General features: G+C 37.4%; 3 protein-coding genes across 4 annotated transcripts in view; 2 read left to right on the forward strand and 1 right to left on the reverse strand.

Moving 5' to 3' along the window:
• Positions 1–99: 99 nt before the first annotated feature.
• Positions 100–4,036, forward strand: LOC131522596 (uncharacterized). 2 transcript variants are annotated; one of them, XM_058748205.1, is made up of 2 exons: positions 100–734; positions 1,940–4,036. In XM_058748205.1, exons 1-2 carry the CDS (start codon positions 438–440, stop codon positions 3,233–3,235), a joined length of 1,593 nt encoding a protein of 530 aa, XP_058604188.1. In that variant the 5' UTR covers positions 100–437; the 3' UTR covers positions 3,236–4,036. The 2 variants fall into 2 exon arrangements, with proteins under 2 accessions (XP_058604188.1, XP_058604189.1); XM_058748206.1 differs by having other exon boundaries at positions 1,943–4,036.
• A 950-nt stretch (positions 4,037–4,986) lies between these two features.
• On the forward strand, positions 4,987–19,334 carry vars1 (valyl-tRNA synthetase 1). The gene is made up of 31 exons (XM_058747049.1): positions 4,987–5,123; positions 5,767–6,111; positions 6,329–6,472; positions 7,187–7,394; positions 7,589–7,704; positions 7,788–7,863; positions 7,948–8,048; positions 9,111–9,238; positions 9,436–9,600; positions 9,721–9,802; positions 9,981–10,100; positions 12,019–12,127; positions 12,210–12,298; positions 12,384–12,474; positions 12,562–12,686; positions 12,784–12,887; positions 14,084–14,242; positions 14,318–14,408; positions 14,493–14,598; positions 14,714–14,784; positions 15,412–15,537; positions 15,722–15,826; positions 15,922–15,990; positions 16,088–16,166; positions 16,347–16,474; positions 16,619–16,774; positions 16,897–17,115; positions 17,612–17,723; positions 18,355–18,533; positions 18,859–19,008; positions 19,118–19,334. Exons 2-31 carry the CDS (start codon positions 5,767–5,769, stop codon positions 19,184–19,186), a joined length of 3,822 nt encoding a protein of 1,273 aa, XP_058603032.1. The 5' UTR covers positions 4,987–5,123; the 3' UTR covers positions 19,187–19,334.
• A 225-nt stretch (positions 19,335–19,559) lies between these two features.
• The window catches only part of abhd16a (abhydrolase domain containing 16A, phospholipase), an 11,953-nt gene continuing 5,415 nt past the window's right edge, over positions 19,560–26,097 (reverse strand). The window contains exons 9-20 of the mRNA XM_058747058.1: positions 25,504–25,605; positions 25,320–25,383; positions 25,177–25,226; positions 24,914–25,037; positions 24,698–24,802; positions 24,543–24,606; positions 23,906–23,962; positions 23,746–23,808; positions 23,590–23,666; positions 22,268–22,366; positions 22,052–22,098; positions 19,560–20,088 (exon numbers count right to left, since the gene is read on the reverse strand). Coding sequence (XP_058603041.1) covers positions 20,005–20,088; positions 22,052–22,098; positions 22,268–22,366; positions 23,590–23,666; positions 23,746–23,808; positions 23,906–23,962; positions 24,543–24,606; positions 24,698–24,802; positions 24,914–25,037; positions 25,177–25,226; positions 25,320–25,383; positions 25,504–25,605 — 936 coding nt within the window. The 3' untranslated portion in view covers positions 19,560–20,004. The remainder of the gene's footprint in view (positions 20,089–22,051; positions 22,099–22,267; positions 22,367–23,589; positions 23,667–23,745; positions 23,809–23,905; positions 23,963–24,542; positions 24,607–24,697; positions 24,803–24,913; positions 25,038–25,176; positions 25,227–25,319; positions 25,384–25,503; positions 25,606–26,097) is intronic.

The following is a 26,097-nucleotide window of genomic DNA, read 5'->3' on the forward strand; positions in this document are numbered from 1 at the left end:
CTGTTTTCATGCACCACCTCTGATTTGTGGAATTCCAAGTTTATGACTGGACATTTTTCATGTAGATGATGCCAAAATGTTCTTTTGGCCATAAAAATGACTTTAGCTGCAAAAATGGCATGCTGTAGTGTTGATGCTGGGGAATGCTGGCACACAGGTAATCGTTAAGGCGTGTGAGAGGTGTGTGTACTGGTTTGTGTGCATTATAGCAATACTAAAGACTAGGTGTAGTCAGAAAGTGTGATTTAGAAAGGGAGGGATGGATGAGAGCGAGAGAGTGAAAGGGGGAGGGATGAAGAAGGTGAGATTGTGCCCAGGCTCATTCTGCATAGCTGAAGAGAGAGAGAGAGAGAGTGTAGCAGGAGCTTGTTTTGTGTAGCTGCTAGTTCAGCACTGTTAGCTGCAGACTCTGCTTCGTTGTACTGAGGGGTTCGGCCATGCTGTTTGCTCTGCCCAGACTCGCTGTGTTCATCTCTGCAGTGCTGTTTAACGGTGGTGTAGTCCGGGCAAGTACACACACGGATCTTGATCCAGGGTTCCTCCAGTGTCAAGAGTGTTTTTTCAGAAGCACACCTCCACACTCACTGTCTGAACTGGGTTTGGAGCAGAGGTGTTACAGACATCTGACCGGACGGCCTTTTGCATCGCTCTATAATGCCAACTGCCAAACCACCATCTATACAGCCCTTCACCTCGGCTTGAATAATGGATGGGGCAGAGGAGAGCAGAGCACGGTGAGACACTGTTTTTCTCTCTCTTAGTCACTGTCTTGGAGCTTGTGTTGACTTCAGAGGAAGATTTGAGCATATATAGATTTGCTAAAAAATGCATTGTTGTGATAAAGTGTTGGTTGTTATTATCTAACGGGTAGAGCTATAGTACTAAATGAGTTTAAGTACAGGTTATAGATGTCTGAAATTTTGACCACAGAGGTGGTCTTGCTAAACGACATTCATTACAGTTTCTGCTGACATGCAAATGTACAAGGCTGTCAAGTCAAGCGGAAGAGAAAAATCGTACCATTTCATGGATCATTTTTTGTAGGATAAACAACATGATTCGTATTTTTGTCATTTCTATTAATTTATTCAAAAAATAAAAATGCAGTTTGCACACTGGCACTAATTTAGTGTTTTTAAAGAACATAATCATTATTATTAATTTGTTTGGTTTACTTTTTTAATATACAGATTTAAAACATGCTGCTCTTGCAAGTGTTGTATTCCAGTGTGTATTTTTTATATCTAAATATATACATATTTACATAGAATAAAACAATTTTTTAAGATTTTAACAAAATTGCTTCATTTCTTAATACAAATTGGAAAACATGTCTGCAAAATCAGTCATGTGCAACCAACATGCTGAAAACAAACAGGAAATAACATCACAGAGAGTGTGTCAAAGCCAAAAAGTCTCCTAAAATATCAGATAATTGGACCTTTTTATGACAAGACAAGGTTAATTGTAAAATGCCATGTGGTGCAGCTCCCCAGAATCTAGCATCAATATATTGAGTACATTTTTAAGATTTTTAATTTCTTTATTATGGTCAGTCTTACAGACAAGTGCAACAAATAGACTGATAGATTGATGTTATCTAGAATGCAAACTAACTCATTACAACTATATGACTGCATTTAATTAACAAGGCTGTTCATGAAACTGACTCAGAACAGGTTGTTTCTTTCAGTCACACCTCAAAACAAACATCTCATTCCTCTCTGTCAGCCACAAAACGGGCAATTTCAAATTCTTTGTGTAAAGAGAACATTCTGTCATTATTTGCACACCCTCATGTTATTCCAAAACTGTACATCTTTTTATCTGCGGAACAAAAAATACAATATTTTTTTCGTGGAGAAATGCATTTTAATGTATACATTTGCAATTAAAAAACAAATAATTAAGTGTACCTATCTTTTTTTTAACCCATCAGCAGGATGCCAACGAAGAGATCAATGACGATTCCCCTGTGGCCATCCCAGCTCTGTACAGAGGAACCACCAATGAGACCCCATCACCCCATCACAACTACCCTCTCTTTAAATGGGATGCTTTGACAGCAGAGTTTGTACGGAGCTCCATCATACCAAGGTGTTCAAAGACAAGCGGAGACATTTACGTGCAGATTGGTTTAGGTGGTTTAAATGAGTGCAGGGGGAAACTGTTGTGGTCAGCAGTGTGTTGTGCTGCATCAGATGGAGATGGTAGTTTCAGTGTTGGGCTAGTGAAGGAGGGGGACGTGAAGGTTCTCAGCATTAAGGCTTTGGAGGAGCTAATAGGAGTCACAGGCCTGTTTTCAGGAGGTTGTGGTGAAGTAGGACATCAGAGCGAAGAGGAACTTGCATCACTCTTGAAAAAGCGACCGAATGGCATCGAAACACCCAACTCTGATGTGCAAAGTGAAGAAGAGCACATTGGCGAACACAACTCTCAGGAAGCAGAAACATCAGAATCAGGAACAGAGAAAGTGACTTCGGAGCACGTTAATGGTGAAGCCCGAAGCTACACATCTTTGAGCTCAGACATGGAGATTCAAGAGAGCACCAATGAGACAGAGAGCTCAGAGTCTGTCCTCCTCAAAGTTTTGTCTTCCACCATCTATCTCCTTTATGCCCCTTTCTCTCCGATCGTAAACAGAGTCACTAACCTTCCCTTCCAGCTAACCTACATTCTTCAGGAAGATCTGGCTGTTCTGGCCTCGGTGCCTGGTGACAGCTGCACTTTGGTCAACAACTTGGTCTCAGGAGTGTATTCTGGCATTTCATGCATCTTGAACACCTTGTACCAGACAGGAGAAACAAGCGTGTGCACGACTTACGCCTGCCTCAGTCCGTTAGCCGAAAGCCTGTTTGTGGCTTTCCAGGAAGGATTCATAGGGACAGGCACTCTGGCGTCGGATTCCTTGGGAATCATGACAGGAACAGTGGGGAATGGTTTTAGGATCATCAGGATGATTCTCGGGTCAGTCTTGGATCAGATGGTAGATTACCTATGTGTCGTATCCTCAGAAATGGGCCACCAGGTGTCAACAGTGGGAAGTGGGGTTGGAAAACTTACCTGGAGAAGTGGAAAGGGGGTGGGCCACATGCTTAACACTGTAGCATCCATCATATGCAGAGTAGTGGACAATACACTGTTGAATGTCCAGGAAGCTTTTGGAGGGAGCTCAGGGGAATCATCTGAATTGCAAACGCCTGACTTGCTGAAATCTGAAGTGGTCGGTGAATAGACTTACACGTGTGTAAATGCCTGTGTTTGAGACCTTATTTGCATATTACACCACAAATAGTGAATTAGTGCCTGTCCACTTTTTTAGCGGCCTTGATTCCGGAAATATTTTTCCTAGTTATTTTTCCCATAGAGAAGTCTTTAAGGAGTAATAAGCCATGAATCAAGCTAACTATCTACTACTGTAGGTGAATCATAACATTACGAACTTTGATTTAAAGAAACATAGTATTTGAAAAGGTTCACTAAACATATATTTTATGTGATATATTTCCAAATATATTCAATTCTCCAACTAATGGAGATTTTTCTGCAGAATCGTAATGTAGTTTGGAATTGAGCTTTTAAAAATTAAGTAGAAATAATGCGGACTGATGGCTTCAGCAAAAGCATATACCATCGATTACCAATCTTGTAGCTCACAGTAGGTCTGTCTTTAATGATTTATAAGTTACTGTTAAAAATCAATTCCCCTATGGAGAAACTGAATGGGATTTTTACTTCCGGATCCTGACAGTTGCGCTCTATAAGTGTCAGGCTGCACACTGAATATTAACCATATGGCATGTGGTTATGAATCATGAAACCTCCGTTCTTTACGTTCTGCCTTAAAATACCTACATAAACCTCCTAATGTTTTGAAAAAAGGAAGGTGCAGGGTGATTTGTAACGCTTTCAAGGTGCTGAGAAATGTTTATCAAGTGTCAGAAGGATTATGTAATTGTTGTGAAATGTTGGTAATTTCATCTGACATATAAAGACCTTGCTGTGTCATAGTTTATATGCTGCAATAAAACCTCTTCTCTGTGAGTCATGCTTTCTGTCATTTATCGTCTAATCTATAGCACAAGACCTTCTTCAAGGTAATCAATATAAATCTACTGAATAAGACTATAAACAGCAAAGAATGTTGAGGAAAATATAAAAATATTTTAATATACATCACTTATTAGAAAAGCACTTTTTATTATAACCAGTAATTTACATGAGTAAAATATGATAGTGAAGCAAAACCCTTAAGTGATTTAAAAAAAAAAAAAGAAGTACATATACAGGTTCATAATATTTAACTATAGCCATATTTTTCTTGTGATGAGTTTTCATAGATGTCCAAATATGATCATCCTTGTGTAAGAGACTCCCATCCTAAAATGTAAAAGGTACCTATAAAAATTATTTTATAAAGACCCAGTGCTGTGAAATTAATATTATAAATGCCTAAAATATTACTTGGAAAATGTTTAATAGCCTATAAATAATAGTTTCATTACATACATTTTTTTCTCTACTCATTAAAGTAGCCTTCTGTATTGTTAGATGTATTCATTTGCTTAGGCGTACTTAATGAATTTTTATTTATTTGATTATTTACTCGTTTATTTATTTATTAATCCTATTTTAATATTATTTAATCCTATTTTTATTTATCTGTTTTTACTTCTTTTTTCACTCCTTTGCAGTCCCTAGTTTGAAAACCCCTGATTTAAAAAGACAAGATCGTCACAAAAAGGCTAATGAGATGAAATGTGTGAATATTTGCTCTTGAAAATCATAAAATTTAAAAGTTTGTCAATACTTTTGTCAATACATTCAAAATTACAAATAATGTTCTTTACTGGCAACAGCGTAGGCTACTGTTTTTTAATCAATCTTTCCATTGTTTAATTTGTACATTGCCCATCAGTTCTCATTTCCAGTGGTTTACATCATAACGTTGAGTGTAATTGTAGCTCATAGCGCCTCTATCGGACACAGTTATCTGTTACACATTTATTGCGTCAGACGGATGCGCTTTACGACCGTTTACATCACTTTACGGCAGCGCTTAAGAAGCATTGGGTCCTCTGCATGCTGGATTTAGGCTGACGTTTCCCCACTGCTGCCTACAGGTGAGTTGCTAATGATATTCAACAAGACTTTAACAGATACTGCCGAATTTATGCTGATCGATATAACCATAAGTGTGTGTATCTCATTTGTAATTTCTTGACTTTTGCAGTCATAGCTATGCTGAAATAAACACATCATGCGTTTAGCCAATTAGCCGGTCTATATTTACGGCAAAATACTCATGTTATTATGGCAGCATTACACTGTAATATAAACATACAAATATTACTGAGTAAAAGGGTTTATTGCGATCTTAAAATGAATACAATTACTTAAGGGAATCTTAATTCAGTGAGCTCATTTTCTATATATGATCTGAGAGTTACAGTTTATTTGTTATTTGCACAGTTAAAGTAAAAGTGATGAGGCTTAGATCACAAAATGAAATGTGTATATAAAAGTAAAAAGTGAAGTAATATCCTAAGGGTTTTGTTAGTTGACAAAGAATATTGACATTCTAATACTTTTGCTTTCATTTCCGTATTAAAGCTTTGTGTTGGAATATTATTGATATAACAGTACGCAAAACTGTAGAAATTGAATACAATTTTAAATTTAAGCGAATTTTACAAAACATTCACTTATTTTCCAAAAAAAAAAAAGTAATTATTAATTGACATGGCCCTCATATCTCTCTGTCAGATGGACACTCTATACATCTCTTCCCACCCTGATGACTTCAGGAGTTTGTTGCCCTTGATCGCTGCTGAATTCTGTTCATCTCCTCCACGAATCGTCCATGAGGACCCTCCGGCTGAGGTGGCCAGATCTCGTCCTGCACTGGTCTTAGTGGGTTCGGGGGGCACCGTGCTCTCCGGTGCTAATGCTGTGAGCTGGTACCTGGCAACAGCGGGCAACCGGACAGGCAGCAATAAAAAGCAGGAGAGTCAGGTTTGGCAATGGCTGAGCTTTGCTGAGAACGAGCTGATGCCGGTGGCCTGTGCTGTGACATTCCCTCTGCTGAGGATCATGGGGGTTGATAAGAAGGTATGTATTTGTCTGTACAGGTCTATTTATGCATTATCACCTGATGCTCTAATTATCAGTGTGTGCGCCATGTGTTGATTGATAGCCAGCAAAAAACACATTCCAAGGACACAGCACCTCATTTTTAGACCTTTATATTTCGTTAAATAAAAAAAAAGAATTTGCACTATTTTTTATCATTACTTTTGATGTAATATCAATTGATCTTTCATTTTAGCTCCAGCAGAGTTCCAAAGCAGAGCTGCTGCGTGTTCTCAAAGCTCTAGATGAGACTCTAGCGCCACGGACGTTCCTCGTAGGAGAGGGTGTGACTTTGGCGGATATAGCTGTTGCTGTGGCAGCACTCCTGCCATTTAAATATGTGAGTACACATCTGTATGCTTGTCCACTTTAACTCTTTTATTATAACAGGTTGTATTATTAAAAATATTTCAGATCTGTCATCATTTACTCACCATCATATTTCATGCCACTGCAAACCTGTATTGTATTTCTTTCTTCTGTAGAAGAAGACATTTTGAGGAATATTTAAAATATTTTGGCCATACAAAGAAAGTCAGTGGAATCCAGAAACAATGTTGCATGCCATTGACTTTCATTGTATGGGCAAAAATAAATTTTTCATTTTTTTGCTTAATGGAAGAAAGTCAGGCAGGAAACGCACCCCCGATTAGTTTTATTTTAGTATTATTTTAAATACCTTCATAGTTTATTAATATTTTGAAAAGGTTTTTAAAAATCTGTTTTACTTAATTTGTTATGTAGACTTCTGTATATAGATTTGTGTATATATATATATATTTCTTTATGGCTTTATTTTTTATATATTTTTTTTAATTTTTGCAATTTTACTGCTTAAGTTTAAACTGATTTCAGTAAGATGCCAAGACCAACATTTTTTTTTTGTGTGTGTGTAATATTTAGTGTATTTTAGCTTTATTTCAATTCATGAAAATTATTTTTAGTATAGTTTTAGTTCTATTATTATACAGGTATTACATTTATATTTAATTTGCTGTTATTGTTGTCAAAAATGATTGATTCCTGATTATTAGTATGTTTGTTTCTTTTGAAGGCATTGGAGCCTGCAGACAGGAAGTCATTGGTGAATGTGACAAGATGGTATGATACCTGTGTGAACCAGCCACAGTTCCTGAAGGTGCTGGGTAAAATCTCACTGTGTGAGAAAATGGTGCCTGTGACACCCAAACCTAGCGCTGCTGTCAATGCCACAGCAACTGCTGCTTCTGAAGCGGCTACACCAGACGGCACACCTGCTAACGGTAAGGATGTGTGTGATTTGAAGAATAGGAATAGTGTTTTGTATGTATTTTAAGATCATTATAAACTAGTAGATTAAAACATCAGCTGATATATTCTTGTAACTTCAGATAGATTTGATCTTATCACAGTCTGAATGGCTTTTAGGAGTTGTCTGAATGATTTGTTTGTATATCGGTTTTCTTGTTTTTCTCAGGTCCTCCTAAAACAGAGGCTCAGCTGAAGAAAGAGGCCAAGAAGCGAGAAAAGATGGAAAAGTTTCAACAGAAGAAAGAGATGGAAGAGAAGAAGAAGATGCAGCCTCAGACTGAGGTAGAGTGATGATCTCAGCATCTTATTCTCTTAATAACACTGAGATAGACAGACAGTTGAACTTATTCTGTTCCCTCCAACAGAAAAAGGCCAAACCTGAGAAGAAGGAACTGGGTGTGATCACCTACAACATCCCCACACCGCCTGGAGAGAAAAAAGGTGTGTTTTTGCTTCCATTAGCAGTAATTGTATTTTTCAAATGTGTCATGTAACGTCTTATGTGTCTTGCTTCATGTGTTTCAGATGTCTTGAGTCCTCTGCCTGATTCTTACAGTCCTCAGTATGTGGAAGCGGCCTGGTACTCCTGGTGGGAAAAACAGGGTTTCTTCAAGCCTGAATATGGGGTATGACATAAAAATAATCAAAAGTATTTTGGTTCATCCTGAGACACTGTAGGTACACTATAATACAAAAGTTTGGGGTCAGTAAGAGTGATAAAAGAAATTAGTATTTTTATTTAGCAAGGAAAGATTAAAGGGATAGTTCACCCAAAAATGAAAATTCTGTCATTCACAATGCAGTCACTCACCCTCATGTCGTTCCAAACCTGTAAGACCTTCGTTCTTCTTCGGAACACAAATTAAGATATTTTTGATGCATTCCGAGAGCTCTCTGACCCTCCCATAGAAAGCAAGGATCCTTGCACGATCAAGGTTCAGAAACGTAGCAAGGAAATCGTTAATTAATCAATGTGACATCAGTAGTTCAACCGTAACTTTACAAAGCTACGAGAATACATTTTCTGTTCAAAGAAAACAAAAATAATGACTTTATTCAACAATTTGTCTCCTCCTCGTCAGCCTATAGCGCCATTTTGGAGAGTATCACGTACGTAAACATATGCAATGAATACGTTGTTTACAATCAGATCAAAGCGGAAACAACGTAAACAGCATATCTGCATATGGTGCTGCTGACACAGAACAGAATACATCGTTTACATATGTAATACTCTTCAAGATGGTGCTATAGGGTGGAGGAGGAGAAGAATTGTTGAATAAAGTCGTTATTTTTGTTTTCTTTCTTACATGGTTTCCACAAAAACACAACTGTTCCACAAAAGTACAAGAAGCACAACATGTTTTCAACATTAATAATAATAAGAAAGAATCAACGTATTAGAATGATTTCTAAAGGGTAATGTGACACTGAAGACTGAAGTAAAAAAAAAAAATTCAGCTTTGCCATCACATGAATAAATTGCATTTTTAAATATTTTCAAATAGGAAACTGTTCTTTTGAATAGTAATAATATTGGACAATATTACTGTATTTGAGAAAATAAACACAGCCTTTGGTGAGCAAAACATTTTTCTTATTTTAAAAACATTTTTTTAAAAATCCTACCGAACCCAAACTTTTGAATGGTACTAGTGTCAATTTTTTAATTCTATTTCTGCTTCCAGAGGAAGAATGTGAGTGAGCCAAACCCACATGGAGTGTTCATGATGTGTATTCCTCCACCTAATGTAACCGGATCCCTCCACCTTGGTCACGCCTTGACCAATGCTATTCAGGATAGCCTGACAAGATGGTAACCAGTCATAATTGTTATAAATAATTAACGCAATTGTTATAGATATTAGTTATAAGCTGTAATATTAACTTTGCTATGTAGTTATTAAAAAATAGACAGGCATATTATTGTTAATAAAGCATAAGCCCAATATCATAAATTACAAAAGTCAAAAGTAATGATGTGTGGAATGGGATTGCTTTGGTGTGATGCAGGCACAGGATGAGAGGAGAGACCACACTGTGGAATCCCGGCTGTGATCACGCTGGTATCGCCACACAGGTGGTGGTGGAGAAGAAACTGATGAGAGAGCGAAAGATGACCAGACACGATCTCGGGAGAGAGAACTTCATCCAGGAGATCTGGAAGTGGAAGAACGAGTGAGTGTGAGAGGTTGAGGAGATTTCTGGAATGGAGATGGATAATTCCATTAGATCTATAAATAATAAATTTAGCTCCAATTATATGAACAAATTTCTCTTCTTTTCGGTGTCGAACAGAAAGGGTGATCGCATCTATCACCAGCTGAAGAAGCTAGGTTCTTCTCTGGACTGGGACAGAGCTTGTTTTACCATGGATGATGTGAGTACAATGTTCAACCCAAACATGCCTTGGTATGCACTTGGTATACACAATTCATGTGTTAAATGACATGTGGAAAGTCTGGTTGTTGTTAACCAGCTTTACGCAACTTAGCATTAAAGTGTCATTATTTAATGATGGCTGGTCTGTAATCATGTGTAATATGGTCTGCTTGCAGAAACTGTCATTTGCGGTCCAGGAGGCTTTTATACGTATGCATGAGGAGGGTGTGATCTACAGGAGCAAGAGACTCGTCAACTGGTCCTGCACCCTCAACTCTGCCATCTCTGACATGGAAGTACGTTCATATCTGCATGCAAACTTTGAATGAATGAACGATGCATTTATATAGCACTTAATTGTGAATTGCTGTACACCTAAAGCACTTTACAATCATGTGGGTGGGGGGTCTCTCTCCCACAGAGAGTCATAGAACCAATCAAGTGGATGGGGATAATTAGGAGGCCATGATTGACAAGGGCCAGTGGTGGCAATTTGGCCAGGACACCGGGGTTACACCCCTACTCTTTACGAGAAGTGCCATGGGAGTATTAATGACCACAAAGAGTCAGGACCTTGGTTTAACGTCGCATCCGAAAGACTGCTTTTTGACAGTATAGTGTCCCCGTAAAAATACTGGGGCATTAGGACCCACACAGACCACAGGGTGAGCACCCCCTGCTGTTCTCACTAACACCTCTTCCAGCAGCAACCTAGTTTTCCCAGGAGATCTCCCATCCAGGTATTGACCAGGCTCAATCCTGCTTAGCTTCAGTGGGCAACCAGTCTTTGGCTGCAGGGTGATGTGGCTGTGGTTATGGCTTTGACGTCTCAATGTTAGTCACTCCCATCTGTGATTAATTGAGTGGGAAAACTCATCCACTGCCACTAATGTTCAGAAAGTTTGGGGTTTGTAAGATTTTTTAAATTTATTTGAAACAAGTCTCTTATGCTCACCAGGACTGCATTTATGTGGTAAATTACAGCAAAACATTCTTTCTGTTTAAAAATAATATTGTAAAATATTATTACAATTTAATATTATTACTGTTTTTATATTAAAATGTAATGTATTCTTTTGATGGCAAAGCTGGATTTTAAGGAGCTGTGTTACTGTATTTTTGTGGAAACAGTGATTTAAAAAAAAGAAAAATTTATTCAGGATTCTTTGAATATAAAGTTAAAAACAGCATTTATTTGAAATAGAAATCATTTGTAGCATTAATAATTTACTGTCGCTTGTGATCCATTTAATGGGATAGTTCACCCAAAAATGAAAATACTGTCATTAATTACTCACCCTCATGTCGTTCCAAACCTGTAGGACCTTTGTTCATCTTTGGAACACAAATTAAGATATTTTTGATGAATTCTGAGAGCTTTCTGACCCTGACAGCAACGCAACTGACATTTTCATGGCCCAGAAAGGTAGTAAGGACATTGTTAAAATAGTCCATGTGACATCAGTGGTTCAACCGTAATTTTATGAAGCTATGAGAATACATTTTGTGCATAAAGAATGCCGGCTCCTGCATCAGCAGCATCACTCACGAGTCGTGGTGCTCTCATGAACGCGCATCAAAGACTGACACAGATGAGAGGAACTGGTTGATTTCTTTTTCTTTCTTTTTTTTTGAAAAAACAAAACAAAAAAGGTATTCTCGTAGCTTAATAACATTAAGGTTGAACCACTGATGTCAAATGGACTATTTTAACAATGCCCTTACTACCTTTCTGGACCTTGAACATTTCAGTTGCATTGCTGTCAGGGTCAGAAAGCTCTTGGATTTCATCAAAAATATCTTAATTTGTGTTCTGAAGATGAGCGAAGGTCTTACGGGTTTGGAGCGACATGAGAGTGAGTAATTAATGACAGAATTTTCATTTTTGGGTGAACTAACCCTTTAAAGCATCCTTGCTAAATACAAATATTAATTTCATTTAGACCCCAGTCTATTGAACGGCAGTGTAAGTGACACCGCAACAATGATTTGTTTTGGAAAACTTTCTTAAAATTGAGTTTAAAACCATCCCAACACAAGTAAAAGCTTGCCAGTGTAGTTTTTAGATGGTAGCTTTAGTTGAAAACAATATCCAGCAGTTTTTACAACAGCTGAAGTTTATGTGGGAAAGTGGCTGATGACTGAAATGACATCTTCACTAACAGTCTCCAAGTCTCTTTCTACTGAGGTCATGTGATGAGTTTTGTGTTCCAGGTCGATAAAAAGGAGCTGACAGGGCGAACTCTTCTTCCTGTGCCGGGTTATAAAGAGAAGGTTGAGTTTGGAGTGCTGGTGTCCTTCTCTTACAAGGTCGAAGGATCAGGTGAGAGTTAAGTCAGGAGAAATGAGGTTAGATGCACTGAGGAGATATACAGATGTGTTTAAAATGAAATGTTCTGCTGCAGATGAGGAGGTGGTAGTGGCCACCACCCGTATTGAGACGATGCTTGGAGACACAGCTGTTGCCGTCCACCCTAATGACTCCAGATATCAGGTGACACAAAAGTTTTCTTCCCAAAACTCTGTTTGTGTCTGAAAACGTTTGAGTTAAGTTAACTGAAAGCTTCTTTTCTGTCCAGCATCTCAAAGGAAAGATGGTTGTTCACCCATTCTGTGACAGAAAGATGCCCATTGTGTTTGATGACTTTGTGGATGTGAACTTTGGAACAGGTAATAAACGGAGGACAGAAAGTTATTTTCAGTAAGATTGTCTTTCTCTGGGCAGTGTTTAGTCTACAATATGGTGTCGTTGTTCAGGTGCTGTGAAGATCACTCCTGCTCATGATCATAATGATTATGAGGTGGGAGAGAGACACAAACTGCCCTTCATCAACATCCTCGATGAAAATGGCCTCCTCATCAGTGTTCCTCCTCCATTCCTGGTAGACACGCACATACTGTGATATATTTGACCCTGTTCACACCGGGGTAGACCAATTAATTGTTCTTTGAATAATCTGCATTTCTCTGGTGTTTTAGGGAATGAAGCGCTTTGAGGCGAGGAAAGCTGTGCTCCAGGCTCTGAAGGACTTGGGCCAGTTTAAGGAGGTCAAAGACAATCCCATGGTGGTACCCGTCTGCAGGTTAGACACTAACTCCCACTCAACTCCTTAATATTCCTAGGTGGTCATGGACAGGCATGTAGGATACAGTACTGCCAATGGAAACATAATTGAAAATGTTTACAAACTGTCATATTACTTGAAAATCTTTATGTATCTTTATAAACAACATTGTATTTAAAGCATAAACTAAAAAAATAAAATGATACAATTGTGTTTTACAAGCAATGACTTAGAAAGTGACAACCAAACATGTATTTATCACTAGATGGGAACTGCAGGTGTGCAAGTGCCTCCTTGTGGAATAACAAAGAAGTAAACAATGCAAGATCCCCAAAAATTAATACATTTTTAAAGAGGAAGAAATTATGCAATTTTTAAAAGTACATTGTTGAAGCTGCCATACAATAACAAAGTAAACTTCACCGCAAAACAGTAATCTTGCTAGTTACTAGTTTATACTTTAAAAAAGCTTTGTCAGGTATTTTTGAAAACTGTTCTCAGACATTATATTTACTGAAATGTTATACACAGGTTTTTAAAAATTTTTTATTTTGGGGTCAGTAAGAATACAAACAGCAATATAGTGAGATATAGTTGACAAATAAAAATTGGAGTGACATAGAAAAAATGTACAAAAAACAACATACAAATACCATAAGAAAAATGTATTTTCATTCTTAGTTACAAATAGCATGAGAGAGGTTTATCTTCAATGTTAGAGTTTTTATTAATTAATTTCTTTTTACATTTTTCCATCACACCATAGGACACATTGATACGTCAACTACCCATATGTATATGTGTATATATATGTATATGTGTATATATATATATATATATTTGTAACTTTATAAATTTGCTGACCCCAAACTTTTGAACGATTGTATCATTTTTAGTTAGTTTAGCAAAATTTCCCTTTTTGTCTGCAAATCCAAGACAAAATATGGTATTTTGGTGCTAATTCATCTGTCACTTGATAGAAGCTAGCCCAATTATGCAGAGGCAAACATGGACAGGTGGACAACATGGACAACAAAGCTACATAAAAATTCAACCCATTGGATTACAATTACAATGAAATAAGTTGTAATTTATAATTTATGAAAAATGTATTCCAATATATTCATAATTTATGTTGAAATGCCATCTAATCCTGGAATAGACATAACAGCTGTTATGTTAACATGTATTAAGGTTTTGAGTGTGTTTCTCAGCCGTTCTAAGGACATAGTGGAGCCTCTTCTGAAGCCTCAGTGGTACGTGGACTGCAGAGAGATGGGAAAGCAGGCCGCAGATGTCGTCAGAAACGGAGAGCTCAAGATCATCCCTGACCACCACCTCAAAACCTGGTTCAACTGGATGGACAACATCAGGTGATCCGTCTATCTCAGCCCAGCTGTTCTCTGCTGGAGTCTTTTCTGTGTGTGGTAACGCTTTTTGGGTTTCAGGGACTGGTGCATCTCACGGCAGTTGTGGTGGGGTCACAGGATACCAGCGTACTTTGTGACTGTGAATGATCCGTCAGTCAAACCAGGCGAGGTAAGAGGAGCCACATGCAGCTTGCAGTATGTGCACTGGATACACACAGATGGTGGGAAGTAAGATGTTGTTGTCTGTGCTTAGGATGTGGATGGACATTATTGGGTCAGTGGGAGATCAGAGGAGGAAGCCAGAGAAAACGCTGCCAAACGCTTCAATGTCACTGCAGACAAAATCTCTCTGCGCCAAGGTACGAGTCTTACATACACATGCTCTCATTACAACGGAGTCGCTTTCTCCTCCTGTTCTGTTTATGTCAGTGTTTACCCCCTGGCGTCAATAAAGCATCTTTGTCTGTGTTTCAGATGAGGATGTGTTGGACACTTGGTTCTCCTCAGGGATCTTCCCCTTCTCCATCTTTGGCTGGCCCACTGAGGTCAGATATTAATACAACACACACACACACATACACACACACACACGTCGCTAAGCAATATGTAAGACTGCAATGGCACTATGTAGTTTAAACTCAGTCTAAATGAGCGGAACTAGGTCTAGGACTGATTGTTGTAATGCTAGATTTATTTTAATTTATTTTATTGTTAATTTAATTTTAATTATTGTTGAACACAATTTTGTATTACTTTTATAAGTGCCTAATACCAGATTTACTTATTTTATTTGTACTTTTTATTTAATTTTACATTTTTAAATATGAAATAAAATTAGTTATTTAAAATATGATATTGCTGCACTGCAATGTGTGTTTGTTTGTGTGTGTGTGTGTGTGTATATATATAATGTAATATTTATTTTATAGATAGATAGATAGATAGATAGATATATGATACACAACATAACATATCATAGTTACATTTCTAATGATATATTATGATTACATAAGCAATATATTACAAAGAGAAAAAAGTCTAGTTTCTTTGTGTCGGGGGTCCCTGGGTGCTGTTATGTCATATTGTCAAAATCTTGACAATATGTCCTATTATGTCATAATTTCAATACCTAGACTTACTGATTATGTAATTTTGCAATATATTTGTGTTAGTCAGAGGATCTGAGAGTCTTCTACCCAGGCACACTGTTAGAGACGGGCCATGATATCCTGTTCTTCTGGGTTGCTCGTATGGTCATGATGGGCCTCAAACTCACCGGAAAACTACCTTTCAAAGAGGTGGGTGTGTTGATGTGTGTGTTTTAGATTAAATATCTTCTATATTTTATTTTTGGAGCTCCTGGAGCAATAAAATTTAAAAGTGAGTGTCTGTTAAACTGCCGAACTTGCAGTGTCATTGCAGTCAAAGCTCGACTAACTTATGTTTCGTAACTTGTGGTATAAACCTGGCGTGTTTGTTCAGGTGTACCTGCATGCAGTGGTACGGGACGCCCATGGCAGGAAAATGAGCAAGTCTCTCGGTAACGTCATCGACCCTCTGGACGTCATCACTGGCATTTCACTGGAGGTAACTAAACAACAACAGTTCTTCCAGCAACACCACGTGGCTACATAAGGTGTTATTGCGCAAAATTAATTTGAGGTGTGTGTGTGTATGTGTAGGGTCTTCATGTGCAGCTAGCAGACAGCAATCTAGACCCTCTGGAGATTGAGAAGGCCAAACAGGGACAGGTATAACCTGGTTCCTTAAGATTTATTAAAATCTCTTATTGTACCCTTAACTGCTGCAATGCTTTTCTATTCTATTCTGTTTGTGTCCGCTCTGTAGAAATCTGACTATCCCAATGGAATTCCTGAATGCGGGACAGATGCGCTCAGATTTGCTCTGTGTGCTTACACCAGTCAGGGTAAAAAAATCTTACGGTATTAGAAATAGTAGTTTACGCAATGTTATTGTAGTACACAAAGTGCACCACAGTGTGAATTTATTAGTGTACTTAACAAATATAGCATTGAAGCGCCTTTTAGATTAGTTAATGTATGTGGTTACATAAAGTATTATGTGCATTTTTGTTTATTTCTTCCAGGCCGAGACATTAATCTGGATGTGAACAGGATTCTGGGATACAGGTATTTCTGTAACAAGCTGTGGAATGCTGTGAAGTTCGCCATGAGGACTCTGGGAGAGGGATTTGTGCCTTGGGAGAAAGCTCAGGTGAGAGGGATGGACAGGAGGAAGTGATAGATGGATGGAGGATGTGTCAGGACATGCTAACTATGTTCAGTATTTGTGAACAGTGTATCGTGGGTTGATTTCCCTCTCTGTTCATTTCTGAACATGTGATTCTGTGTCTCTCAGCTGTGTGGCAGTGAAAGCGTGTCTGACCGCTGGATTCTGTCCCGTCTGTGCGCAGCAGTAGCGCTGTGTGATAGTGGATTTCAGGCCTACGATTTTCCCGCAATCACCACTGCCATCTATAATTTCTGGCTGTACGAGCTCTGCGATGTCTATCTGGTAATTAATTCACACATTTGCGTTTTACCTCTTCATTTGTATGTTTGATGCACACACATTTCTAAATAAGATTTTTGGAGTGGAATTTGTTACATTTGAGAGGTTTTTGTTTGCCGTTGTAGGAGAGTGTGAAGCCGGTGTTGAGCAGGACAGACTCAGAGGGACAAAAGCAGGCAGACATCTGCAGACAGACTCTCTACACCTGTTTGGAGGTGGGACTCCGTCTCCTGTCTCCCCTCATGCCTTTTGTGACAGAGGAGCTCTTCCAGCGGTTGCCAAGAAGACATGCTCAGGACAGCCCTTCCAGCATCTGTGTCTCACCTTATCCAGAAACATCAGAGGTGAGCAGAGGTCAAAGTTCAAGGGTAATGGCAGTGTTTTCTAGTATCTAGGCTGGTAAAAATGTTATTCTATTCTAATAAAGAATGTCAGGACGCAGTCATCATGCTGTCCATGTGGTCAGTAGAAAGTCAGGGAAGTGATTCATTCATGTCACCTACACATCTCAAGTACTACTTGCTGGTTAAAGTAACAAGAATTGTCTGGTCAGAAGGGGGCAAAATCACACAGAGAACCAGCCTAATGGAGAAAAAAAAGTTTATTAATCATGATATAGTCTTTGATGTCCCACTATAATGAGCTCTTTTTAGAGTTTTTTCCTGGATCATTTTTCATCATTCATTGAGGCAAGGTAGTGGAATGTGATGGTGACTAGATTAAAATAACCTCTGGAAAAAAGTTTTAATGAAAAGAAGAGCAAAGAGAGGCTGTTGTCTGAACGAAATGCATTCTGTGGTGGTTTCTGGTGTAAATGGTGTTTTGTTTGTTTGTTTGTAGTTCTGTTGGCACAGCGAGGACATCGACCGTCAGATGGAGTTTGTCATGTCTGTGGTCAGAACCATCCGATCACTCCGGGCCGATTATAACCTGACCAAGACCCGCGCTGACTGTGAGACATCACACAGGACACTGCACACTCATTTCAAACTGACTAGATTGAACTAGAGATGCACTGATCCGAAGCATGGGTCAATATTAGTATATGGACCATTTTAAACATTGATCTGATGTGACTGATGCAAATCCAATGCTGGATGGTCATAAAAAATTTGTGCAGTATTTGTTGGTTGTCATCTGATTTTCAGTTTTTTTTATTAGTGAATAATGGATATTTTATTGATTTTTCATTTTTGTAGTGTTGTATTTTTAGTTTATTAAGACAAAATAGTATAGAATTTTAATAATTGCCATGTACATTACTGTTCAAATGTTTGGGGTTGGTAGTTTTTTTTTTAAATGCAGTAGAATATTGTGAAATATTATTCCGGTTAAAAAAAAGTATATTTTTATTTTAATGTAATATGAACAGTTGTGTAGTTCATGAGCTTCATCACAGAATCACAAGAGGCAAAAGTTGGTGCATCCCTAGTCTCAATATTACCCATATCACACACACGTTGAGGTTTACACACAACCTACTGACCATATGATATTAACATACGAGAACCTCACTGTCTTTGTATTATTTCAGATTTTTATTAGCAGATGTGTAACTCGTGTCCATTTGATCTCTTTGTCAGGTTATCTGCAGTGCATAGATGGCGATACTGCTGCTCTGGTCCAGACATACAGTCTTCAGATCCAGACGCTGTCTTACTCTCAGGCTATTTACCCAGTGGTGGGGGGCGAAAGCACTATCCCACAAGGCTGTGCGGTGGCCATCGCCTCAGATAAATGCACTGTTCACCTCATGCTGAAGGTAAAAGTCTTCGAGAATGTTGTTTCATGGCAAAAGCATTTTGACTTGCATTAATACACCTGAAGGAGTTTTATTCTGGTTGTTATAATCCCACCACAGCTGCCAAATACATTCATTAATTTAATCAACCGGAAATGAGGAGATCAAGTGAATTTAAATTAGATTCTCTAAAAATAACACCAACACCTTCTCAGCACCCAATCATCTGGTTTGGCATTGTGTCAAGAATTCATTTCCCCCTGCTACAGCGTCACATTTTAATGAGTGTAATGAGCTTTCTGTGTCTGTAAACATGCCGGTTTCTAAATCCTTTTCTGTGAATCAGGGTTTGATTGATTTGGAAAAGGAGGTCACTAAACTGACAGCAAAGAAAGGGGAGCTGGAGAAACAGATGGAAAAGATGAAGGAAAAGATGGCCAAGAACGACTACAAGGAGAAAGTTCCTGTTAAAGTGCAGGAGGCAGATGCTGAGAAGGTAAGTGGGATGGAGGGGAAGCAATTTGTCAGAGAAAATGGTCTTAAATTACAGTTTTCTGCAGTTGACTGTCTTGAAGAAAAGTGCAACATTTTTATTTTCTTTCCAGCTGAGGCAGAATGAAACAGAACTGCAAAAAGCGAAGGAAGCCATCGAGAACTTCAGAAAGATGATGTAACAACTCGTCTCCATCTTTTTTCTATCATTTATGAATTTTTCCATTCAGATTCTTTTGTTCTCTCTGTCTAATGTATGTCAGTCCTGTTTACTGAACAGTAATGTGGGGAAGCTTGAATAAACAACAACCTTAGATGGAAAATTATGAATTTTCTCTGTTGTTTATTTGTATTATAAAGTCACCAAGCTCACTGTATATACATACACATGTATATAAGCATCTGTTTATAAAGTTAACATAATATACAGCATATCAGTGATGCTGGTTCCCATTTTCAAAAAAAAAACAATTTAGCTTTCAAATAAGAAACTTTTATTTTGTGTCAACCGCAAATAATGACATGATTGAAGACATGGAGGAACCTAACCACAAAAAAAGTATCCCCTGGTTTTATTTAATATTCATATGCAATATAACATTCAGAACATTTTTACGATACGATTTGTTCATAATTACAGTGCTCCACAAAATAGAGGATAAAAATTAATACAGACTGAGAAAGAGGCAAGAGATCTTTGAGTCCAGTCACTGAGAGTCTCTCAAAAGAAACAAACGCCACGACAGTGACCACAAACCTGAGCATCAACACTTTCCGATCTTCATGTTAAATACCCACTGCGATGGAGGCAGAGCACAACCAATAACTTAAGATATCTCTATCAAACCATGCGAACAAACATAAACGAGTAACCCTGTCACATTTAAACGAATGACTAATTCTAAACGCCGCCCCACAGAACTGACTCAAATGTACCGGTGTGTGATTCCCTTTGACCTCTGACCTCCAGAGCTCTCTTCCTGTTAGTCTCATCAGTGCTCTACAGTTTCCAGGGAGGCCTGAACTCAGAAAAAGGGAGTGGAGTGCAGTGTGTCGTCTCAAAGTTTCGCATATACTTTCGTGCCTGAGAGAGAGGAAAGTCACATTAGATTGATGACCTATAAACATTATTATATTATATAGAGACAGGGTTCCCGCGGGTCCTTAAAAAGTCTTAAATTGTACAAGAAAGTTTTAATTATGGTTTCAAGAGGTCTTAAATTTGAGTACAGACCAGAATCGCGATACAGCTTAATGTAATGATTAAACTTCAAAAGGCTATAAATTAATATGAGCGCTGCACGTTTCAAAGTCCGGTGCTCCGGTGCTGTGCTGCTTTGTTCTGCTGTGGCAGACAATGAATGTGCATGTTCAATAAGGCTGTTGTGAGCAGGGTATTCCTGCAATACCGGAAGCTGGATTTCTAGGACCCTACATTTTTTTTGTTTGTTTGTTTTTTAATTATTTTATTTATTCATTTTTTGTATGTATGTATTATGTCAGGTCTTCCAGCCAGTTGTATCAAACCTTTACAATTAATCCAGAACGCAGCAGCAAGATTAATTTTTAATGAGCTAAAAAGAATGTAAGAGAGAATGAAGAATGTGACACCTCTCTCTATTCTAATTCTATTCTTTAAAACAAACAAACAAACAAACAAACAAACTTGTCCCTTTTGGACTTGCATTCTATTCATTTACTGCTTGTTTTCAAAAAAAAAAAAAAAAACTAACTAACACTAACTTTTCTAATCTTTTTGTATTATATCCATTTTCTTTTTATTTATTATACAATTAACAAAAGCAAAAAAGGCCTCTAACACTAGCTTGCTCTATTATTTTTCTATTCCGTTTTCTTTTTATTTATTATATATATATTTTTTTAAATCTCTTGCTGCGTGTACTGCGTTAGGCTAAATGAGACTTGTTATAGCACTTACATAACGTTGCTCTTTTGTTGATTTTGATTGCTTCCATTATCCTCATTTATAAGTCGCTTTGGATAAAAGCATCTGCTAAATGACTAAATATTAGTGGCTCATACTATTTCATAGCACTTGCTATTCAATTCTGTATATATTATTATTTTTAAGGAATTATGTAGTTATTTAATTGTATACACTTAATTATCGTCCTAACCAACTCCCAACCCTAAACATACCCGTTGGTAACCCTCTTGAAATATTTAACCTAATTTATTTCAATATATTCTGGTTTAAAATTCAATTTTCTTGGAAAGAAGACTTGTGCCTGTGCAAGGCTTCAGTTAATTATCCGCAGCGCTTCACGTCTGATGTGCTGTTTGTTTGCATCTGTTTGTTTGATGTTTGAATCAGGTCTCCTCTGGAATAGATGGTGCTGTCCCAAAAAATAGGGTCCTATGCAGTCCTAGAACTGCAGCCTCCAGTATTGCAGGAACATTGGGCTATTTTTGTTCAGACCAATGCAAAAATCGACCCATGTTTTTACCCTGCAAACACGCAGAGCTGTAAATGTGAACTGGTGGATCTAAACCAGGGGTGTCAAACTCAGTTCCAGGAGGGCCGCAGCCCTGCAGAGTTTAGTTCCAACCCTGCTCCAACACACATACCATGTAGTTTTCAAATAAGCCTGAAGAACTTGATTAGCTGGATCAGGTGTGTTTAATTAGGGTTTGCATCTAAACTCTGCAGGGCTCCGGCCCTCCAGGAACTGAGTTTGACACCCCTGATCTAAACAGTAAAATGTGTTTGTATGTTATTTAATTAATATAATAATTTATTGATAATTGTTTAAATTAATATAATAATTAATACTTTTGACTCATCCATTTTCTTAAAAAATGGTTTAAAGGCTGAAATGTGAAGTGTATAATTTTATAAAACTTTTTGTTTTTGTGAAAACTTCTATCTGAACTGTAAATCATACTTTTTACAGTCATTTTACATTGCCCTACCCTGCTCATATGGTATTCATTTTATTTGTGCAGGTCTTAAAAAGTTAAAAAAGCTCTTAAGAAAGAGTAGCATTTTTATTTACTGGGTATACTCTGTTATTTTTGTAACATACCAGGAATAGAGCAAGCTGCCTTCTGCCCTCGAGTGTCATGTCTTCACCTGAAACAAAAGACAGAAGATCAGATCACCAAGTGTCAAATGTTTGTCTTGTTTTAAGCAGAAACTGTAGCCATAGTGATGGAAGTCACTGCTGAACGTCCTCGTTTCTATCACACCAGCCCATTTAAGTTCTGGACGTTAGCATGGCTACTGTGTGTGAAGCACGTACCAACACTCCAGGGGAACAGGGTCTCTCTGTCTGTCTGATAGGACTGCAGCACAGACAAGCACCAATCATCATCCACCTCATAGCCCGTGTACACAGATTCTGAGGAACAGAGGAAAAATGTAGCACTTTTAAACATTCTGTTTAATAGAGCAAAATCAAACAGAGGAAGCAGAACAAACCCATCTAGAAATTCTGGCTGATACCGACTAAATCATAATTCTTTTCATATTAAAGTTCATAAACGCCGCTATGGCCAATATGTTAATTCAGGTTTTTTTAAACTTTCTAATGCCCAAATGATTATCCTCTTGCAAGAGAACCACTTCTGGAATTATAAAAGACAGCTATATTTATGTACAGTATAAAGACAATTTATATTGTACAAAATAAAAATATAATAAATTATATTAAACAGACACTATCTGTTTTCTGCCTACCATTAACGATTAATTTCAGATGTGCAAACATGAAAGAAAATATGGCTGTCAACTTAATAAAAAAACTGAGATTAATCTCATGATTTTTGACCAGTCTTTACAAAGCAAAATGAAAACGTAATGCCATAAATTCTGTATATTTTAACTGATATTACTTAATTCATTTTTACACATTTCTCAAAACTTTTCCACTCCTTGGAACCCAGTTTGAAAAACCCTGTTAAAATAAATAAAAAAATACACTAAAACCATAAATCAGGGTTTTACATGCTACATTTCAGGCATATGCCACATAGTAAAGAAAAAGATCAATTAAATTTGAATTAAAAAAAATATATATATAAATTAATTAATTAATACACTCAACCTCTGATATTAAGGAAGAGAAAATATATATTAATATTAATAAATATTTACATAAAATATTATTTTTCAATAATGACCAAGAGAATAAAAAATAATTTTTATTTTTTAATTTTTATAAATTTTAACATTAAGATTAATAATCTACATTACTTATAAAATAAGTAATATTATCCACTTCTAATATTAACCAAGAGAAAAATGCATTAATATTAATAAATAATAAAAAAATGTTCAAGGCCCAAAAAAGGTAGTAAGAACATCAATAAAATAGTTTATGTGACAACCTTAATTTTATGAAGCTACGAAAATCTTTTTTGTGTGCAAAGAAAACAAAAATAACTACATGGACTATTTTAACGATGTCCTTACAACCTTTCTGGGCCTTGATTGTGGTATTTGCATTACTGTCTACGCAGGGTCAGAAAGCTCTCGGATTTCATCAAAAATATATTTTCATAAAAGGTCTTTTCATTTTTGGGTGAACTATCCCTTTAAAATGATTTAACTATAAAAGCACACCTTCTTCAATCTGTGACCCTGCTGCGAGCCACTGCCTGACTGCACTGAGAGCGTCCTCTGTCACGACTTTAGGATACCTGAGAGACAGAGAAAGAGAGATGAAACCAACCGACAGAGCAGAACCAGATGAAGCAGTTTGTGTAATTTGGGTCTGACCTGTACTGGAGTAGTTTGAGCAACAGGTCATTCCCTCTGTTAGACATGATGTCTTCTGGACCCCTGTATCAAAATATAATACATGCCATGTCAAGAGCAACAACAAATCACTTTTGCCTTCGAAGCATCAATGTGTTCATCTGTGTCCAGTATAACTCACGTGGTAGTGATGATTTCATCTTTGGTTCTTCTGATCAATAACACTGGTCCCTGGTACCTGAAGTGAGAGCCAAAGTATTTAGATGATGCTCAAAATGTTAACTTTTTGTTTTACTAATAAAGGGACAGTTCACCCAAAAATGACAATTCTGTCGTTACTTACTCACCCTCATGTCGTTCCAAACCTGTAAGACACAAATTAAGATATTTCTGATGAATTCTGAGAGCTCTTTGATCCTCCCATAGACAGCAAGTATACTACCACGATCAAGGTCCAGAAACGTAGCAAGGAGATCAACTCTTATATTTTACGAAGCTACAAGAATACTTTTTGTGCGCAAAGAAAACAAAAATAATGACTTTATTCAACAATTTGTCTCCTCTGTGTCACCTTGAGGAGACGAATTCTTGAATAAAGTCATTATTTTTGTTTTCTTTGCGCACAAAAATATTCTTGTAGCTTCGTAAAAGCTTGCTGTCTATGGGAGGGTCAGAGAGCTCTCAGAATGCATCAAAAATACCTTAATTTGTGTTCTGAAGATGAACGAAGGTCTTACGGGTTTGGAACGACATGAGGGTGAGTCATTCATTTTTGGGTAAACTATCCCTTTAAATAAATCATAATAAAGGTGACTAACTTGCAGAGCTGTTCAGCGTTGTTCAGGTTCATGTACTGCCTCACTGTATGGGTGACCAAGGGTCCTGCGGAATGGAAACAAACACATTCGTTCATTCATTTTTTTGGATCACTCTTTAGAGAACTGAGTAGACATGAAAAGAATAAAATACTCACTCCAGCTGTCGGGCATGACCTTTAGCGCAAGTGGTAAAAGGTCATCAAATGAGGCATCTAGAACCAGAGCTCGGATCTCTGGGTAAGACATCACAGCCCAACTGGCTAAAATAGAGCAGCACATTAAGAATAAAAACAAATTAATAATTATTTTCTGTTGTGGATCAGTGTTTTCTGATCAGTGATTGGCTGGTTTGCTGGTGTGGGATTGTGTACCTGTGAAGCCCCCAATTGACCAGGCGTACACAATAATGTCACTCAACTGGAAGCCTAGTTTGTGCACGGCAAACTGAATGACGACGTCCATCGCATTGGCCTCGTTTTGAGGAAACGGAACTCCCTGAAAAAGTAGAGGAGAAAAAAGGGGTACACACTGAGGTTTCCATCAATTTTAGATAAAACACATACAAATACTACATTACTTGTGTGCTGTTATGTCAAGGTCAGTGTGAGGAACAGATAGCGTGATGTTGACTTACTGTGCTGCCGCCAAACCCTGGGTGATTCCAGCCCAACACTGAATATCCACCTGTAAACACAAGAGAGGAAACAGTTCGACATGCTTCAAGTGCTTTAATGTTAAAAAAAAATATAACAGACACATTGAGCCGCAAACATTTACCTTCCAGTGGTGTGTTCATGCAGCCAACCTCATAAAATCCTGCATTTCCCTCGCAACAGATCACCTGTGATGCACATTAGATCAGCATTGGAAAGTGGCTAGAGGTAATGTTATTTCAATATACTGTTTCTTTCCTTTCCACTGTTGTAGTGGTACATTTACTTCACACTATAAACATTCTTACCAGAGTTTTTCCGGCTTGTCCTCCATCTTTCCTCCGGTCCACAAACATGGTGTCAATCTCATTCCCATCACAAGCCACTAGTTTGTTCCGCTGACCGTCATACTGAACATAAACCCACAAATAATCCATATACAGTATATACTGTTCAAATTCAGAGTCAGTTTGATTTTTTATTAAATAAATTAGTACTTTTATTTAGCAAGGATTCATTAAACTGATAAAAAGAAAAGTCATTTATAATGTTACAAAAGATTCCCATTTAACATAAATGCTGTTCTTTTGAAAGATCCTGAAATAAATGTATCACAGTTTCCACAAAAATATTAAGCAGCAGAAATATTAAGTAGCACAACTATTTTAAACATTGATAATAGCAAATCAGCATTTTAGAACGATTTCTGAAGGATCATGTGACACTGAAGACTGGAGGAATGATGCTGAAAATTCAGCTTTGCCATGACAGGAATAAATTACATTTTAAAATATACTGTACTAAAATAAAAACAGTTATTTTAAATTGTTCTATTTTCTTAAAATATTACTATTTAAATGTATTACTGTTTTGCCGTATTTTAAATGCAGCCTTGATGAGCA

The sequence above is a fragment of the Onychostoma macrolepis genome, chromosome 16 (assembly GCF_012432095.1).
Source record: "Onychostoma macrolepis isolate SWU-2019 chromosome 16, ASM1243209v1, whole genome shotgun sequence".
NCBI classification, from domain to species: Eukaryota; Metazoa; Chordata; class Actinopteri; order Cypriniformes; family Cyprinidae; genus Onychostoma; species Onychostoma macrolepis.